This window comes from Taudactylus pleione, unplaced genomic scaffold (genome assembly GCF_031769625.1).
Source record: "Taudactylus pleione unplaced genomic scaffold, aTauple2 ptg000135l, whole genome shotgun sequence".
Lineage (NCBI taxonomy): Eukaryota > Metazoa > Chordata > Amphibia > Anura > Myobatrachidae > Taudactylus > Taudactylus pleione.
In genome coordinates this window covers 4,692,490-4,713,229 of record NW_028284537.1, presented here as the reverse complement: position 1 = coordinate 4,713,229, position 20,740 = coordinate 4,692,490, and the positions used below count along the sequence as shown (strand labels likewise).

Below are 20,740 nucleotides of genomic sequence, written 5' to 3'. Positions count from 1 at the left end.
GATCAGGCACAATGTTTTCTACACTGGCAAACAAAGAGGACTTTAATAAGACTTTCTGGACTGAAAAACCCATGTACTTTTAATCAAGAATTTTCTCATTGTTAGGTGAATTTAATTAGATTTATGTCCCACAGATAATGACATGTTTGGAGAGTGTGATGTTCCAATGGGGTAAAACATGCTCATTAGGTCTTATTACTCAATAAGAAAAAAGCACATGTACAAGTTATTTTCTCATAATTTTTTTTATTTTTCAAAAAAAAAAAAAAAAAATCATTTAGTAAAGACACTTCAATGCCAGTTGTCAGTAACTTCAGTATTTTTCAATATACATTGTACCACATTTTCTATAAATAAATAACTATACAAAAGTAATACTTCCTTTCACATTGCCTCTCAGAAGCAGCATTTTCCTATAGTTTTTGGAAGTAATAACGAACTATCCCACAAAAAGAAGTTATGGCTAAATGTGGCAAATGTGCTTTAGCTTAAAAAATATTTTATTTAATTTTTTTAATTGAAGAAACTGAGTAAGTACAGTTTTACTACAGAGGCCCAGGGCCTAGTAATACTTTGTTCTTAGCATCTGGTAATGCTATTGGTATTTTCTAGAACAAACACATGGCTCATTTATCATGTGACACATTGCTATAGCAACAAAATGGCGCTTAGTGTCAAAACTTCTTGTCGTTGCCTTGACAAATTTTCTGATAACCTGCCTCGCTAATTACTAAAACTGACCCAAATTAATTAGTACCATCACATATTCAAATGAACAGGCTTTTCTGGAAAAAGAGTGAAGTAAACAGGCCACACATAAATTAAAAACTAAAAACCTTAACTATTCCAGAAACAAAGTATTAATGGTAATAATAAGAGTTAATTTTTTTTCTCAGCTCACAACTTATATTTCTACAACTGTTGTCATACTTCACAGCTTTTAAAATGGCTGTCCTCTCTCCAAAGTGGTTGCCATGGTAGAACGAACCACAATTCCAAATACAGATATACGTATGAAAGGCTTAAAGTAGTATTTGAACGTCATTAACCTTAATAAAGGGTCTAAAATAACAGGTAATGGTGAGTTTAATTACAATTAGTGGAATGGACACCGTAAATTTATGTAAAATTTTTAGTATTGATGATTTCTATTATTTTCTTCAGTTTTTGCTCCTTCTTTAGTGAGATATTATTTGTGTACATTTGGTTAAACTATTTCAGACATGATTAAATACTGTGACACATGAAGTCTGTAAAACTGTATACAACACAAAGTACAAAAAAAACAAGCAAATAAGTGTATTTTTCGCTTTCATATGTAAAAAAAAAATAATTCAGTAACATTTTGTTGTCAATAGTGTAATTGAACTGTAATCCAGAAATTTGCACTGGGTGGGCCAGCGGTTCCCAAATCTGTATTTGTGTTCTGTTGTCGGGTTTGCAATACATTCTACTGTACACAACTAGTTCTGAACTTGCTTTAAATTAGGGACCCCAAGTGAAATTATAAGTTAAAAAAATAGCAAAAGCATGCTGGTACTTTGGTTCCCCTAACGTGTGGCGATCAGCGTAATTTTTCTCTTTACATTAATAAATATCTGGCTACCATCAACTATTAAAACCTGGTACAGAAAGGAAAAGCCCATTTTCAATTATAGATAAAATTCCTATATTAAAATACTATGAGCTATTTGGATCAATGCACACCCCTCAGAATAGAGACAATAAGGGAAGACTTTGCCGGAACTAGAGCTCAGACATACTTCATGGTGAAATGTTAACATTCCTGCTTTTGTCCTCATCCACAGCAACAAAGTGTTAAAGAGAAACCAATTCTATTCTGCACATTTTTAGACTTTGGAAAAAAAAAAGTTTATATTCTTAAAAAAAAAGAAAAAATGACTAGTCTCTCTTCATAATCTACTAAAGGTTAATTTACATTATGCTATTAAAAAATGTAAAACATCACAGCTGTTAGTGGATGTATGATAAAAACATACTTGCCTACTTCTGGGGCGGGGCCGGGCTCCTATGTCATTAGGCACTGCCCTTGGCACAGTAAGCTGCCCCAAATCATGGAACTGTGAGAATGGGCGGGGCTAAATTATGCATTTTTGTGCCGTTTAGCCCGCCCCTTCATACACCCACTTCAGTAGTAAGCGGGCAGGATGTGTGAGATCGGGACACACTTCTAGGGTTGCAGGGGGAGCCTCCCACAACTTCCGGGAGAGTAGGTTGATGATAAAGAGTAGTATGATGATAAAGCATTGACATCAGATATTTCCTACACATTGTAAAATTTATGACTTTAGGTCTCAGAATGTCCTATGTTGAGCCCCTTTATAAGGGATTTATAGATAAGGTCAGAAATGATGGCACTCGGCACACATTCATACACAGCGCAAGATGTCCCAAAAGTGCAAATCCATGCTATTTACAGTGTGAGTGGCTAACATACTATTTAGCCAATCAGATTCTAGCTATCATTTATCTAGTGCATTCTATACCATGCTAACTAGTATCTGATTGGTTGCTATGGTCAACACCTGCACGTATACTCTTTAGATGATTTCATAAATCTCCACTTAAGTTTGAGGCCAGTCTGGGTGTTTTCATCAAAGGATATCACTGATTCTAGTTGTGCAAAAATATATATTTTTTTAAAAGGATAATTCCATTAAAAAAAACACCACTGAAATCCGGCTCCTAAGATTCACTGGGTTCCCATTCCTGATGTGTCCAGAGATACTACTACCTGGGCTGGTACAGCTTCCAATCAACCATGCACATCACCGCCTGTATATAATGCTGTGCATCGGAGACGTCTGGGTCTGTGCCTCCTGGACAATGCAGACAACTGGCAAAGTACCACAATCTATTTTATAGCGAGGTGGGTCCAAATAGGAGGGAAGCAAAATGCACCCAATTTCCCTTTAAATATATTTGACCCTGCCATGTTGTCATCTCGTTGAACTATGGCTTCATAGTAATGTTTTCGGCTGGTTTTAGCATCATTCTAATGAACAGTTTCTAAGTTTTTGGAATGTGATCTAGAAATGTAACGTTTTATGTACTAAACCTTTCCTTCCGTGTTTTCCCTTGTTGCAATTATCCAAAAAGTCCCAATTGCTGGTACAAGATAATAAGTGCAATTAGCCTTTCTTTATAGTCAAGGTTTGTGCAAGCCATTTGCTTAGGCTGTAGGCAATCTACCGGGCTGTTGGAAGGGACAGCTGCTAAATACTGGCATGCTTCTCCGTATTGGAAAATATATATAGGTCTATAAAATATGCCCCGTGGCCCTAAGATTTAATGAATTCTTACATGGAATTAGCTATACTTAAGTTTATTTATCTTACATAGGAGGTTTGTTTGCTCCCATTAAGTAAACAAAAACAAATTGCAACTTTTTGTATACTTTAGAAATGGCTTTGCTCTGCTGCTCATTAAATAGATAGATCGGCTGGGTACATATAGTCTAATGTGTACCCAGCTTGAGAGATACCCATTATGGAAACCCCAGCAGTCGGCAAATGACTGTACAACTAATGTCAATTTAAAATATCCATTTAGCCTATGAAAAATTTTAAATTTAGGGTTTTAGCTTTAAAATGACTTTATTCCACAAGGAACTTAGGAGACTGTTGCAAAAATGATCTATAACTAAATTCCTGAAAATCCTGTACACAGCTGGAGAAACGCGTTAGCCAGCTGCACCCCTCGCCCTCCATAAATCAACCCACATTTTGTTTTAGTATATACAATAAGGCACCTTATTCATTCTTTCCCAAACACCAGTGACACATTTCACAGCTGTTTTCATGTTAGCCATGCACTAACAATTAAAATAGACTCTGTAAAACATATAGGTATATATTTCAATCTAGTTTAGATATTTACATATTTATAGATATATATATATATATATTTATGAAAACTCTTATGTACAATGTATCAAATACATTTTTTAGTTTTTGTTTCACTACTTACAAGTCTCTTACATTTTTGTGCCGCAAATGCAATTCAAAGTTTGAGCTATCAACACTTGTATTAGAAGTCTGTAAAGTACATTTATCCCAGCGAGGATCGCGCAGGATGGTTTCCTATAAAAGTGTTTGATTCATACCTCATTTTTTTTCCTTTTCAGTTTACCCCTAAATAGTGAGTTTAGGAGTTGAGGTAGCAGAATCTGTGCCGGTTTCAGTGCAATATTTAAAGTCATTTATTCTTCTTTGCACTTAGCAATCATTCCTAGTCCCTTGAGCCGTTGTGTGACCTGTGGTCAGTCACTGATGGTGATACTGCATGGCCGTTGGAAAGCAGAGTCTGTTTGGCTGTACCCTCAGGTACAGAACCAGTTATGTATGGTGTTTGCTCCTGTACAGAACAGTCCGGTACTGGGGGGTGGTATAATCCTCCTCTTTCAGGTGACCTGATTAATGGCTCCAGGTGCGAACCTATAAAGATATTAAGGAGTATTTTATTAATGAGACATTACAGAGTCCCTCTCACAAGCTGGTCTGTCTCTATCCTCAGGCTCATGGCTGTAGCTCCTGCATCAATCTCGTATCTAGTTGTTCTGTTTTAAGTGAGATTTGTAGCTGTGACTGTCCGGCAGTGCAGAGGTTTGTGGCACCTTCCAAATAATCTATGATAATAATATAGGTGAGAGAAGGAGCTGTGTGGATAAGGGCATTGATTGAATAATAAATAATGTGCTACTGTCCAAGCAGCCTGACCGCCACGTGCTACTGTCCAAGCAGCCTGACGGGCATGTGCGACTGTCCAAGCAGCCTGACGGGCAGGTGCTACTGTCCAAGCAGCCTGACCGCCACGTGCTACTGTCCAAGCAGCCTGACCGCCACGTGCTATTGTCCAAGCAGCCTGACCGCCACGTGCTATTGTCCAAGCAGCCTGACCGTCTTGTGCTACTGTCCAAGCAGCCTGACCGCCACGTGCTACTGTCCAAGCAGCCTGACCGCCACGTGCTACTGTCCAAGCAGCCTGACCGCCACGTGCTACTGTCCAAGCAGCCTGACCGCCATGTGCTACTGTCCAAGCAGCCTGACCCCCACGTGCTACTGTCCAAGCAGCCTGACCGCCATAGTTCCGATTTAAACATTCAAAATGTGGACAATGAGAACGCCGTTGAACCCGGCATGCGGGAATGCTAATAATACACTTGAAAATCCAACACTGTTATACTGCTTTCAACTTCAAACACAATGGTTAAACATCTTGTTTGAAGTTGTAAAGCTGACACTCTCATGTCGGCATGCCGGGTTCAACCTAACAGTGTCCTCATATTGAATGTCGAAATCGCATACAGAACCCGTCTGATAATGAATAGCGAATTTGGCTACATCCACGTGATGGGTGGATATAGGAGTTTGACACTAGGGCCAAGTAGAATGATCACATATTATGATCCACATAATATAGAATTAGACTGAATTACAATCAGATATCTGGCCTGTTTTGAGGTCCGCTGAGAGCCATGTGATCTTGTCACTTGTCTCAAAGTTTCCCAAGCACTAATAGGTAAAATAATGTAGAACAGGTAAAGAGTATGTACACAATTCTGTTTTCAGCATTGCATAACGCTTTGCAATATAAACTGTTGCATCTTATTACTGAACTAGTATACATATTTAAGTTTTTAGAGTACTATACCTTGTGCATCAGAAATCAATACATGTGACTGATGTTTGCTGAAGAGAGGATCCCTTTCATGGTTGCTTGGATACACAAGATCACAGTCATCCATTTTGTTGTAGTTTATTGTCCCAATGTTTTGGTGACCATTTGGCAGCCTAGAGTGGTCCATACCATTCCTATAAATTTCATGGTCGCTTTTTGGCTTTTCGTATGAGCAGTCTATAGATGGCAATGTCTGTGGACAATAGTCTGTGTCCTTGCTGTACATAGCACGACCCTCCAAGCAGTCTGTACATACAACCTGATATCCGTAGCCTAGGACGGTAAAACAAGACATTTTGTTTTTACACATGCATATGTCCTGCTTCCATCTTGTTCCCATACTAGCAATAGAAGTCATTAAAAAGATTGCAGATGACAAATAACATAATATAATGATCTAAAAATGGATAAAGTGACTGTATATTCAAAATTCAGAAAAGAAATGTTCACATTCTGAATATGTCTAAATATATATATAGTCCAAATAGGTCCACGCTCACGTCTTCAATAATAAATTGCTGGGGTGACACACCCATATGGGATCACAATAATCCTCTTCATGCAAAAGTAGAAAAAAAAACGGGGTGGGGGGGGGGGGGGATTTAGCACTCACCAGTCTTCTTAAAAACATCTCTTTATTGCATCTTAGTAAAAATGTTTTAACAATTGTACTGAGATGCAATAAAGAGATTTTTTTAAGAAGACTGGGGAGTGCTACCCCACTTTTTACACACACACACACACACACACACACACACACACACACACACACACCCCCCCCCACCCCCCCAGACAATCTCCAAACAAAATGAGGGTGCACTCACCAGACTTCATAGATATCAAAAAAAATTGTTTTTATTTACGTCATCTTAAAAATACAGCCATAGTACAGCCATCCATCGACGTTTCGGTCCCATGCTTGGACCTTTGTCGATTTTTAAGATGACATAAATAAAAACAAATCTTTTTGATATCTATGAAGTCTGGTGAGTGCACCCTCATGTAATAAATTAACAGTAAATCAAATTGATAGAGCACCTGAAAGTATTAAGTGCTGTGTACAAATGAACAAATATATAGTATAAAAATTATTCAAATTAATCACTCTTAGAGTAAATACAAAGTGTACGTGTGCAGAAAAAGTAAAAAGTTCATTAAAATAAATCTCATGTACCAATTTAAATAAAATATGGCAAAAAAAAATTATGTATAAAGTGTTTTTAGTGCAAATAACATATCATCAGTGCAGATATCGAAATATGTATGTATATATAAAAAAACACAAATGTTAACTATACAAAAATATACAATTTATTAAATAAATAAGAAAGTGACTGTGCAATAATGGTTTGCACAGTAAAATGCATATAGACAATACATAAAAGTAGATAAAATATAAAAAAATGGATAGACCAGGTAAATTCAAGTAGCAAGTAATCAATAATGAGCTTATCTCAGTGTCAGGTTAGGAAGTTCCAGCTAGGCAGAATAGCACAGACCCCACGCGTTTTGTCTGGTATCTAGACTTCTTCAAGGGGATGTCCATTCATGTGTAATGTACCTGTATTTATACACCTCTGCCAGATCTGCTCTAAAACCGGGAGCAGGGTCTTAGTATGACATAAATTCCGGGTTTAATAAATGAAGTTAATGTGTGACATTTATAATATAATACATGTAGGTCCACAGCGGTGCCTGCAAATAATGGGCTATTACACTCGGACCATAGTGTGGTAGTTTTAGAAATTTTTTGACAGATGCGATCGGCGAGTCAGTTATTCATTTAAGAGTTCTAGCTGACTAGTTCTCAGAGTATGGCATATGGCTGTCACTGGGCTAGTACTGTGTAGGGGATATTTCTTTATACTCATAGAAGCAAAACGTCTCTACCTGTATTAATGATTTCAAGTATGAAAGTAAATCTCTTGCTCTCAATCTAAAGATAGTTTGTATGGTTCAATGGAAAACGATTATTTTTTTCTCTATATCACAGCTTCACCCTGTAAGCTGATAACCAGAATGCGTCTTACCTGTATTATCTGTACTGAACAACCCATCCGCTGTTTTACATGGCTCATCCGCGTTGCATCCTATGCAAAGTCTTGGCTGCCTGTACCCCACATTGCAACCCTCCACATCGGTGTCTCCAGTCCCATCATTAGAGCATTTGCCTGGAAGAGAAGACCAATCACTCATCCAAACATGCTCCGAGGTGCAAAGTGTTCTTAACCAAGCCTACTGCGTACAAGTAAAGGGGTAGAGGAGGGGAGTAGGAGAAGGGGTACTGCCTAAGTCAGAGAACCAGCCCTCTGTCCATTGGTTTTCAGTAAAGATCCACTGAAGTTGGAAGAAGGCTATGTGCCTACAGCACAGGGCTGGACTGGTTCGAAGAAATAACCACGCACACTGAAGAACATTTGCTGGACTTCAGTTACCAAGTCAGCAAGGGCATTGAGAGGTGGGGGCAGGGGGGTTAAAGTAATCCTGGTCTGGCCTCTGTAGGGACACAAAAGTGCAGGGGAGGGGGTAACATAGTCCCACCCTAAAATGCTGGAGACCATAACCCCTAGTACCCAGTCTAGCCCAAAGTGACCCTAATGTGGTAAGCCAACTATAGCAAAGAAGTGGTCAGGTAATTAATAGCCAAGTGCTACCAATAGAATATGTCTTATTGTTTCTAATATAAAACATTTATATGATTTTGATTTTAAAGGTTTTGAAATGCTTTTGTTGAATGAAATTTTTAGCGTATGATGAGCGACTGTTACTGGTCTAAAATGACCACTCTGCTCCCTCAGGACCCAATGCTGATAACAGAATGTTCCTATGACATACCTTGCGATGATAAATAGCTTGGAACATCCGGTGGTACAATGGTTTCATCTGTAAAGCAGAACATGTTTCCCAGTTACTTTTAGTTATATATAAAAAAGAAAAAACAACTGGTCTCATCTGTAAGACGTCAGCAGTTTGACTGGCAAAGTGAATGGAGCCAGGGTTTCAGTACAACCACAAACTAACTAGAAAAATATGCTTCCCCTGAAATCGAGTATTTATTAGTAACACAATACTAAAGGGGCCCATACATGTAAGGCCCCTAATTTCCCAAACAACAGGTTGAAAATCCCTGACTTATCGATTCCGACCATTTTTAGGCCTGGATTGGGAAATCAAGATTTTTTTTTTTAACATGTTGAATATTCCGGATTCCCTGACCTCGCTATCGGGAGAACGGGAAATTGCCACGATAGCGGCTAGGTGTATGGTAATGGAAACTTGTACAATACAATAATGAATAGTTTGCAAGAAGACGACGATGAGGACCTACTCTATTCTATGCAAAAAAAAACCCCTAAAAATATTGTCGGCTATTTAACGTGTCTGCCTCGACACTGAATAGAGCATGTGCGGTCAATAAGCGGGCCTCCAGCTGTTGCAGAACTACACATCCCAGCATGCACAGCAACAGTTTTTGCATGTCCAGATAGCTGCCAAGGCATGCTGGGGGATGTGTAGTCCACAACAGCTGGAGGGAAGCTTCTTCACCCATTGGGCCCAATTCCTTTATTGATGGCACAGTTTCCTGCTCTCCCACAAAGGCACCAATGTAGTTCCTGGTATACATGAAAGAATGAGCTGGAAATGACCTGTGTTGGTGACGCTGTACTCCTCACTCTTCTTCCTGGTTTGGTAGATGATACACACCCACACCAGAGAGGTTATGACAATGCTACACACCACGGCAATGGTGATTATGCCAAACGTCATGGCCCCCTCCACCTTGGTGGACTCTGATGCACAGCTGGCCATAGGGAAAATGCTGACTTGACTGAAAGCGCGTTCCGTCCCGAGTGTGTTGGACATTTCGCAGGTATATTTCCCAGCATCCTCCTGCACCACATTGCGTATTATGAGGAACTGGTTGCCCGTTGTAAAATGGTGCCGTTCTGACATAACAAGGGGCTCGTCTCCTTTCAGCCAGGTGATGCGTGGGGGCGGGCTACCGTTAGCTTTGCACTGTAACGCTAATGTGTCCCCGGCATAAACCGTGCGGTCTTCTAGGGGCTGTGCCAAAAACGGCATCTCTGAAAATACAAAGATGGCAAAGTGAACGCCACAAACATTGTACGGTAAAAGTAGAGGACTCATTTTTATTTCTATTTCTATTAGAAAGTTTGTACAAGCTTACCAAGTACTGTTAATGTTGCATTTGCAGAGACGGATCCGGCAGGGTTTTGTGCCGTGCAGCTGTACACTCCCATATCCTCGATCGTCACGGCTGTAATGAAGAACACGTGATCTTCGGGCATGACATGCATGCGCCGTTCCCGGGCAGCAGGGAAATCCGTGCCGCCGTCTTTTTGCCAAGCGATTTCTGGGTTGGGGTCTCCAGTTGCCTCACACTCTAGTCTGGCCGTGGTGCCCACCCTTATGTTCCTATTGCTTGGGGTTTTGGTGAAATACGGCAGAACTGTAATCAAATAGATGATACAATAAGGAGCACGATCTATGTACCAGATAAAGCGCGATCAGTGTAATCAATCACATCTTTAAAGGGACCGTCCAACATCTCCCAACTCCGGATTTGCAAACATTGTTTATTCATTGTTATGCAGAAGTGACATCAGTTTCTACTAGACGATTAAATTGCAGGGTCTCATTTCTCCGAACTGAAATACATCATTTCTATGGTTATGAAACTCCAAATTAAATACATTGTATATTAGAGCAAATTTAAAAGCTCTGCACTTTTGAAGGCGCAACACGACCGCTATAAAGATTAGGCTAAAGCGGGAAAAAAATACTATGTGACACCACCCTTAGGTCTCATAACCACTGATGTTCATTTTGTGCATTGTACAAGGGTTTTCAATGTTCCTGCAACGTATGTAGATGGATCTGAAGTTGGAAACATTGTTTCAAATTAACCCACAAACGCGCATCGCTACTCATGTTCTGGAGCATTGCTGTAAGGCTGATTTTATTTCCAAATGATGCTTGTTCTCTGCGAATACACTGGGAAAGCCTGTGTGACCTGCAATAACCTCCTGACTGCTATAGAAACATGCTACCGTAGCACTTGACGTATATGGACACTTCCTCTTTTTAATGCAAAACGTCAGCATGTTCCAGTTCTTAGTATTGAAACCAGTAACGGCACTGGGGGGTCACAGTTTGCAGTAACATGGTCTCAGTAGAGTAAAACAGCGAATACTAGCAGTAAGAGTTACCTTTCAATATTGGAAATTCAATTACAATATATATATATATCTCGATAGACCATACATAAATTCATGGCAGTGTGTAGCGCCCGGAGGGCTGCAGGAACCTGGTTGCTCTATGGATGCTGCATCTTGGCCTAACTGGATCCTCACTCACCATTTACAGTCAGCTCAGCTTTGTTGGAGTACGTAGAACCAAAATGATTGGTAATGATACACTGGTACTGCCCCTTGTGGTAAAAAGTCAAATTGCGCAGGTGCAGAATTGTTGTGTAGACAATCACATCCCCATCCTCCTTGGCATCGGCAAAGTTCTCCATCTCCGGATTGGGCAAAACCTCGCTGTTTTTCTTCCACACGAAGGTCATGGGGGAGCTGCTGCTGCTGGCGGCGGAGCAGACAAAGCGGACATCCTTCCCCACCACCGCCATGGTCTTCTCCGGATGTGTGATGATGTTCGGTTTCGGCAGATCATCTAGGAGACCAAAGGTAGAGAATATTTTTTTTTTGGAACATTCACTTTAGGTCACCTTGAAACATCACGTTACATATTACCAACATGTTGGTAGAATATTAGGGTTGGGTATGAAATCCCGGCTGTCGGGATGCGCTAGTCAGAATACCGACGCCCATAGAGAACAGCAGTGAGTATTTTTCTAACCCCTACCCCTCCCCGGTTCCTAATCCTAACCTCCCCCTCCCTGCAACCTAATCCAAACACTCTCCCCAAGGCCTAACCCTAACGCTCCCCCTAATGCCTAACCATAACCCCGCTACCTAACCCTAACCTCCCCCTAACACCCAGATACTTACCTTCGGGATGCCGGCGGTCAGGATACTGGTGCCGGGATCCCGACCCGTCGTGATTTTGGCACCGGGATACCGACTACATCCCGAATATTACATCCACACTATGGCCAGGTCAGTACTTCAGGCACTGGGGCTTAAAATTTTATGTTAGTTCCATCATGTAAAAGGTTAAACTAAGTACTTCAGCCATCAACTCCCTTTGGAGAGACAAAAAAAAAAATGGGAGTTTATAAGTTAGGCAACCTGATGCTCATTAGAAGCAGAGAAGGCTTGCTGGACCCTGTAGTCCACCAAACAGCTGGATGGCCACAGGTTGCCTAAATCTGTTACAGATTAAGATCTTTGATTTTTCTTTGTTACACTTTGATCCATGCGCCTGTACCCCTCCCTCTCCCCACTTCCCTGGCACCCTGACTGCTAGGTCCTATTTTCGGCCTAATGGCTATTTGCGGACGGTAGACGGTTGCTGTATAAAAGGCGAGGGTGTTATTTTGGTTTGAATATGAGGCTTGGACAATGTGATTGCCAGAAATGAAGGTTAAAATAGTGTCTTTTCTTCTAAAAACACCCAAACACTGGCGGGATAATCACTGTGGCTACAGTAGAGGCCAGAATTCCAAGTTGTAGAGAATATATAATAACTTCGCAGATGCAAGTACTTGTGTAGAACATAAAAAAAAATTTCTATGGGGTAAAGGACCTGCCCATGGGAGCTATCATTTTTACTGGAGTGTAGAGAACACAAAAGAGGAAGAAGAATAAATCACTAATATAACAGAGTTAAAATGGACACCCAGAGGCGCATGCAGCGTTGGACAATGTTGTCTACACAGCAACCAGGGACGATTATTGTTCCAAAACCCAGTCGGGCGGGATGTTTGGATCTGACCTGCTGCACAGCATTTCTCCAAAACGATGAGGCCGTATCATGCACATTTTTAGACGGTGTGAATTCCCGATCATCTGCCAGATTTTTCGGCTGATTGTTTATTTAAAAAGTCATATTCGTGACCATCTTTCTAAGGATAGATAGACTGTTCGGGTCGGAACGATTAATCACTATTATTTACACTGGTGATGTTCTCGAGATCATTTCATTGATCAGAAAAGGATAAAGTTGCAAGGATCGTGGGTGAAGTAGTTCAGGCGTGTACCTACCTAGCTCTATTCTTCCGCCACAGATACACTTCTGTGCCCTGCATGAGGACCGAAGCTGCTGCATACTGAATTCCTTACACATACAGACAGTGCCGGCTCTACCAAGGCGCCGAGATCTGAGGGCATTACCAAGTCTACCCATCACAAAATTAAACTTGGGACTAAATGCCGGCGGCGTCTGTGGAACTTACAAGACGCTACATCTGCACTTTCACCTGAGGGGCTGGGAAGTGGGTGTTGGTAGTTGGCGGCTGTGGGCTGAACATTTGCCAAGGGTGCAGAGAAACCTTGCACCGGCCCTGCATACAAGCAATTACCCTTACAGGGGCTGATTTGGGGGGGGGTGGAAAGCCTTGACCAGCATAGGCCACAGTACAGTGAGCGCGTTTACGTGACTCCGTCTGAGGTAAATCTGGATACCGAGGCATAAGCTTTACATCTAGCTGTACCAGCCGCTGACATGATGATGTGCCAGTACGACTAGCAATCGCCGCCAAGTGGCTGATAGACCTCTGGGATTCTCATGGCTGCTGCCTATTCGCAAAACTTGAAATTTCCATTTGAACCGACAGGAAAGATTATTCCCATCTGATTGTAAAGAAGAAACCAGATGCTGGTCTTTAAAAAAACATTCTGTGCGGTAAATGCAACTCTCACATTTACAATTAACAGTTTAATCCACACCCCCCTCTCCAGACTCTATTTGGGGTATGAAATATATACAGTTGCTGCTCCACATACGTACATACCTATGCACACCTCACTGGTTTAAATCTTAACTGAATAAAACAGAAAGAACAGACAGAGGAGTTCGTGCACTGGGCCCCCTGGCTGGTAGCTGTGATACATGACAATACTTCTCTCTCTGCACATGTGGTAAGTTGAAGACACGAATGACGAATCTCTATTTTTGCAAGTTCCTCTGCTGGAATGCACAAATCAGTAAACTAAATAAGCAATGCAAAACGTTCCAAGCCACGTACCGATCTAAAACAAAAACATTTATAATGAAGCTTGATCTTCGAGTACCTAGTCTTTGGAAACCTTTTGTTTGTGCTGTGGGGGTTGTGTTTTCAGCTGTCCAGGACGCAGGGCCAGCTGGACCACAGAGGAGAGAAATACTTGGATTTGGGTGTGAGCAGAAAGCAACACATGTTCTGCACATATGTGTCCTTAAGAGTTTTTTGATACTGGTCTATGATTCAGTCCGGGCACGAGGGTGGTCTGGGGATACAGTTATCTGGTCATGCTACAGAGACCCAGGCGTCAGCTCCTGTTACTTTACAGGCGTACAATCTGGCTTACAGCTATAGTTACAGAATCTTTCCACCTGGTTGCTATAGATAGGTGCTATTTGCTCCTCCTGGTTGCTATAGATGCACCACACTACAGCACTCCAGTTGCTATGGGTGATCGCAAACTTGTGCCATTTCCCTAGCTCATAGCTTCCCAAACTCTGCCATTACAGTCCAGGTTTAAAGGATATCCATGCTTGAGTCCAGATGGGTAAATCAAATTGACTGAGGTATTAATTTACTCACCTGTGCTCAAGCATGGATATCATTAAAACCTGGACTGTAATGGCGGAGTTTGGGAACCTCTGCCCTAGTTGTTAAAAAGAGGACTGCACATTTGTGCTATTTCCATCTGGTTGCTATAGGCAACAGTGGTGTCTTTTGCACCTGGTTGCTATAGGTGACAGTACACTTGTCAGTTGCACTTCGTTTTTACAGGTGACAGTGCACTTGTGTAATTTGCACATGGTTGCTATAGGCGACCGTACACTTATGTCATTCGCCCTTGGTTGCTATAGGTGACAGTACACTTGTGTTATTCGCACCTCATTTTTATAGGCGACAGCGCACTTGTGTCATTTGCATTTGGTTGCTATGGGTGACAGCACAGTTGTGTCTATTGTATTTGGTTGCCATGGGTGACAGTACACCTTAAAAAGGGAGTATTGTGCTTAATGGAAACGTGACAGGACGGCACACCCTCCTACTGCTTTAGAATCACTTATTTAATTAAGTTGTACTTTTCAGTCTTGCCTCATTTGTGGCTTAAATTAATCATGAGCAAGGGTACATAGGGAATGTGCTTATTACATGTGGTACTGAGAATGCTCTAAGACATGTGCTGTACTAAGACTTAGGGGTCTATTTACTAAGCAGTGTTAGGAGACAGTGAAAAGTGATAAGTCAGTGATAAGGTGCCAGCCAATCAGCTCCCAACTGTCATTTTTCAAACACAGCCTGTGAGATGACAGTTGGGAGCTGATTGGCTGGCACCTTATCACTTACTTATCACTCTGTCTCCTAACACTGCTTAGTAACTAGACCCCCAAAGACTGCACTGGCTCACTCCTTATGTCTTCCATTTGTCTCCCCCTTCCCGTTTCACTGTAAGCTCCATGAGCAGGGCCCTCCGCCCTCCTGTTCTCATCACCTGCCACACATCCTCCTTGGGCTCTCTGCCCCTGGACCCCAATCATCTGTTTTTGATTTTTCAGATGAACTAGACCCATCATTTGCGCCCACGCTGACATCTACAGGTTTCAGCGGACGCTATACTTTTCAATTGCGCACATTGCATCAGTGGCTGTGTGGAGATTTGTAGTACTAGGTGTACTGTACTGTAACCCTGTATTGTCTTATTGTTTTGCTCTCTGTACGGCGCTGCGGAACACTTGCGGCGCCCTATAAATTAAAAATGTAATAAAAGTAATAATGCACTTCCTACGGAAGTTAAAGGATCAAAAACACATCCCGTTCAACAGTATAGAACAGGACCCCACCTCAGTCAGCTCAAAGTGGATTCAAGGTATTACACTGCGTCGCTGCCTTTTGATAATTTTTATATACTCTCTGCAAAAAGCTTAAGAAAAAGTACAAAATAGCCCTAATATGTTCTTATGACAGATAATAGCGAGAGTATAAGACTGGACCTTACCGCACACAAAGCTCCTTGCCGGGACACTGAAAATACTCTCGTTCTGTAGGTCCTCTGGATGCGCACAAACGGCTTTTACGTTGGACTGCAGATTTCGATTTGTCAACCATGGAGGAAGCCACTTGAGATGACAATCGCACAAGAAGCTCTCGCTGTTGATGTATCTGGACAAAAGACAATTGTACAACTGAGGCACTTCACTTATAACTCAGGATTGCATTCACTTCAGCTAAACTGCAGCTTGACACTAATTGGGCTTGTTTAGTGGAGGACTAGATTATTCCTCGATATCAATCATTTCTGAGCTTCCTAGTGAACGTATGAGAATAGGCTAACTCAGAGGTTCCCAACTAACTCAGAGGTTCCCAAATGCGGTCCTCAAGGCTCCCCAACAGTTCAGGTTTTAGAGATATCCATGGTTGAACATAGGTGGTTAAATCAAATTGACTGAGGTACTAATTAAGTCACCTGTGCTCAACCATGGATATACCTAAAACCTGAACTGTTGGGGAGCCTTGAGGACTGCGTTTGGGAACTTCTGGGCTAACTCCATCCGAAAAAATTGTCTCTGCCCATAAAATGCCTACTCAGCTGTGAGAATTTAACAGTTGCATACATCTGCTTTGCCATTTCTAACGCAAACACAGCAGGCATGAGCCAACGCTCCTGCTGTCTGCCTGGCCCGAGGACCGTGTGAGGTCACTTAATGCTGCCACAACAAAAACTTACGACTTGCGACGCAGCGGAACTTTGTTAGAACTTACAGCTCTCTCAGGGACTTCATTTCTTCAAATGCCTCGGCCTGCACGGATTGCATGGCATTCCCACCGAGGTTTCTGCCCGAAGAAAAAAAAAAAAAGCACAGAAGTAAGAAACGTTTAACCTGCTGACCACAAAAAAAAATGACGAACATTTGGTAACTAAACTATCGGTTAGCTTTAAAATCTAAAAATCAATGAAATTATTTATTTGGAGCCAGCAAATAATAAAATTAAAATAGTCTCCAAAAATTATATATAAAAAATATATTTATATCGGAGTAAAAACAATTGCGACAAAAAACTGTCACCCTGGGGGAAACACTATCCTGGCTGCATTTACTTTATAAAAGGAAACTAATGCTGATTCAGTACTTTAAGCACTCATAGTCCTCGGGGAGGGAGAAGGGAAAAAATAAAAAATATCTTCTGTCTGGCCAAGTTTGCTGCATACAAACAGCTTGTTGCAGACTGAGTGAGGAAAGCTCAATCTGTCCCACTCATATGATAGCCCGGTTTGTGTCTGTCCCTCATAGCGGGGGAAAATTAACACACACGTGTCTGTATATGGGCCTAAGCAATTAACTATTTCGGAGAATATGTATAAAAAAAAAAAGAAAAGAAAAAAAAGAATTAGTCAAGTGTACTCTATTCTTATAGTAATCCCGAAATAAAAAAATGCGCCCAAATTTGCCATATGGTCTCCAACTCCTTTCCTGGCACAACAAGAGGCCAAAGTTGAAGCTGACTTATAATGAGAAGGAAGCAGCTGGTCTGCTCAAATGGACGAGCTTCTCAGCTTACAAAGACGCTATTAAATTGCTTGCAGACCTCTCAAGCAGCTACTTTTGGCAGCCCACTATAAAACGCAGTGCATGACGGGACACTCACAGGTGCTCGAGGGCCCCCAAGCCTGAGAAAGCGTTTCTGGCCACCGATTTGATCTTGTTTCCAAACAGAGATCTGCAGTTTCCAAACATCAAGGGTCAGACAAACAAAAGGAGAGAGGGAGAGAGAGGGATAAAAAAAAAAAATACAAAAAGAGAAAGCAGAATTAGTTTGGGTGAAACAGATAGTGTGTCCGGTGTACAGCGGTTTAAATGTAAACTACAGAAATTAGGTCTTTTCTTTCTTTTGACTACTGAAATGAGATCCTTTTATCTTTAATGCAATTTAAGAGCGATGACAAGCATGTATTTATCCTGTAAGAAAGCGGCCATTCAACAGACTTGTTTAGGCAGTAGTTCTGTTGCTGGTTTTTGAGCACTTGTTGTACATGACGGGAGGTCTAACAAGTATTTAATAATCATGCAATCACATCCTCCTCCTGTGACTACCAATGACGCTGTAAGTGTAAGCTTCATATTTATTTGCTGTTGCTGCAGGCACTAAATTCATTTTTAGATCTTTTAGCGTCTGCCTGTGCTTTTCATTCATGTCTTTATGCAGGAGAAAGCGGCTTGGATTTCCCTTGGTTGTGAAAATTATCCAATATACAATTTCCCTTAAAAATCTAATATCTTGCGCGTTTTGGATCGCACATAAAATTACATGCGGGATCCGAGCTTTCCAGCAAAATGGCGTTTTGTCTCGTAACAGCTCCAAACTTGGGGGATGGGCAGAGTTGAATCCTATACGCTCCTTTATATCTTCAGACAGGCTTCAATATTTCAGAAACACAGACCCATCTACATTAATCTTTTTTTTTTTTACAGACAATAGAAAACCTGCAATGTCCTTGAGCCAACGCCCTAAATCCCTACTTAACTGTCCAAAATAATTTTTAGTTCCTTGCCCGCCAAAGGACGAGCAGAACACCCCCAGCCCTTTTAATGTGGAGAATGTTAACTCTGGTTTTAATCATCTAGTTTGATAGTTTCACCAAATTACGTTGGGGGACCTGACATATTTCAGCTGATTCAATGTGCACCGGACACCAAAGCCTGGAGAACTATATACTCTGGTATCCGGCGACCTGGTCGCGCTGAGCGTCTATTTCGCGCAAATAATACTACAGGAAGCAGCAAAACTACTTTGCTAGACTGCACTGATCAATTTGATGTGTGACATTTGTACTAGAGATGAGCGGTTAGTTTTTGGCTCGGATCTTCCCGCCATTTTCAGATCTGAGGCAAATGTTACTTTTGTCCGTGAAAGATGAGGTTTTGCCTCGAGTGGTGTTTTGCTGCGTCTGCGATGCGAGTATGATGCAAAATTTACAGCAAAAGATGGCTCGGAGTGACTGAGTCACGCCTGGCGTCTCACGCCGTTTGGCATATTGAGGCTAGGTTATGAGGACACCTCTGTAGCTCCGCTAGTCACGGGGCAGGGGAGGAATCCTAAGTCACTAAGCAGAGGAAAGTACTCCTATGTACTAAGCCAAACATTGCACCTTAAGTAGATCCTGTGTTGAATCTCCATTTGTGGCGGGTTTTGCCGCAGTTGTAGAACCACACAACGCCTAACCCTGCGTTATACAAAATGTAAACTACAAATAACATTTTATGTTCTCCACAATCACAGATTTAATGGTGCTTTAAAGAAACACAATTGTGAAAATATATATACAGTTACACAGACATTTATTCATAATTCGATCATGGACAATAGATTTTTTTTTATTTTTTATTAAGCTTTAAAAAAAATGCAAATAAAAATGAAACTGTTTTGGAATAAGGACCACCCAAAAACTTTCCCAACCTGGCAGAACTACTCCCAAGTCATTAATATTCCAATACAATGAGCATTATTCTAGTGCACTGACTTTCAGGCCGTCTCTTTAGAAGATATATGTGTGAACGGACATCCTTACTTGGATGGGGGGGAGGCTTGGGAGAAGTCCTACTGCTAGAGGGACGGAGAAAGACTTGAGAAGGGAAAAGTACTCACAGCTTGTTCAGATTGTCCAGGCCTTTAAAGGCTCCATTGGTATCCTCTATTGTGCCCGAAATCTCGTTGTGATCCAATTCCCTGCAAAGAACACAAAGAAGACCGCCTACAATCAGCCACTCTCTCAGTGCTGTGTCCGTCTTTTCAATAATAAATGGAGGGTTTGGGAAGGGATTACAGAAAGCAGTCTTTAATTTATAGGAGGTTCAGCATTGACCAGAAGTGGCATTAGTCAGCCTCTAATTTACACTCTCCAGCGTCTCTCTCTCTAGAACGCCCTGACCCTTATAGAGAAAACATACTGTAATAGCAGCAGATGGGCCCTTCCTAAAGTATGTCCTGCACTGAGATAGTAATTCCCATATACACTTACTTGCTTTCATAGGGCGATATTCAATTGTTTCGCCCCCTTACGCGCCCGACAGGAGCGCTTCAATTGTTGCTCCTGTCTGGCGCGATGTGCTGCCAGCGCACCACTTCAGCTCGCATCCCCAAGGGGGTGCGAGCTGAAATGGGTCGAAAAGTGACCTGTTTGGGCACGCAAACAGCACTTTTCGCAATCGCGCCCAGCACTTTGGTTGGAGGTAGCCGGTTTACGCGGCTAAACCCAAGCGCTATGGGCGCGATCAGCGTGAAAATCAGCAACAATTGATAGCACCCCGTGATCTCCCGTCACTTTAGATGGGAGATGTGGACCACGAAAATAATTGAATACTGCACATACCGTGTTTCCCCGATAATAAGACCTACCCTGAAAATAAGCCCTACCCGTACTTTTGTAGCCCGGTCTAAAATAAGCCCTACCCCAAAAATAAGACCTACCTTTTTTTCTTTTTGAGCTGGGAACGCTGCAGAGACCAGCGTTCCCAGTCATGCAGTGCGCGGGTGACGTCATGACGTCACCCGCGCGCTGAGGATCCTGTGCGGCCGCGCCTGCTGGATCATATTAGATCCAGTCAGCACGCAAGTGAGAGGGACATCCCGGACGGCGGTGACTCAGGTAAGTACCGTACTTGCACTGCAATAAGGGGGCCTGCATAAAGGACACTGCTACAGGGGGGGGCTGCATAAGGGGCACTGCTACACAAGGGAGGCTGCATAAGGGGCACTGCTACAGGGGGGGGGCTGCATAAGGGGCACTGCTACACAAGGGAGGCTGCATAAGGGGCACTACTACAGGGGGGGCCTGCATAAGGGGCACTGCTGTCAAATTTAGTTAAAATAAGACCTACCCCGAAAATAAGCCCTATGGTG

At 41.9% G+C, this 20,740-nt stretch overlaps 1 protein-coding gene across 1 annotated transcript in view; it reads right to left on the bottom strand.

The window, feature by feature from the left end:
• Positions 1-245: 245 nt before the first annotated feature.
• LRIG1 (leucine rich repeats and immunoglobulin like domains 1) overlaps positions 246-20,740 on the bottom strand; it is a 110,359-nt gene continuing 89,864 nt past the window's right edge. Inside the window, exons 9-19 of the mRNA XM_088473381.1 lie at positions 19,487-19,567; positions 17,489-17,560; positions 16,604-16,675; positions 15,840-16,003; positions 11,080-11,397; positions 9,890-10,171; positions 9,348-9,785; positions 8,536-8,583; positions 7,731-7,871; positions 5,674-5,973; positions 246-4,457 (exon numbers count right to left, since the gene is read on the bottom strand). Coding sequence (XP_088329507.1) covers positions 4,252-4,457; positions 5,674-5,973; positions 7,731-7,871; positions 8,536-8,583; positions 9,348-9,785; positions 9,890-10,171; positions 11,080-11,397; positions 15,840-16,003; positions 16,604-16,675; positions 17,489-17,560; positions 19,487-19,567 — 2,122 coding nt within the window. The 3' untranslated portion in view covers positions 246-4,251. The remainder of the gene's footprint in view (positions 4,458-5,673; positions 5,974-7,730; positions 7,872-8,535; positions 8,584-9,347; positions 9,786-9,889; positions 10,172-11,079; positions 11,398-15,839; positions 16,004-16,603; positions 16,676-17,488; positions 17,561-19,486; positions 19,568-20,740) is intronic.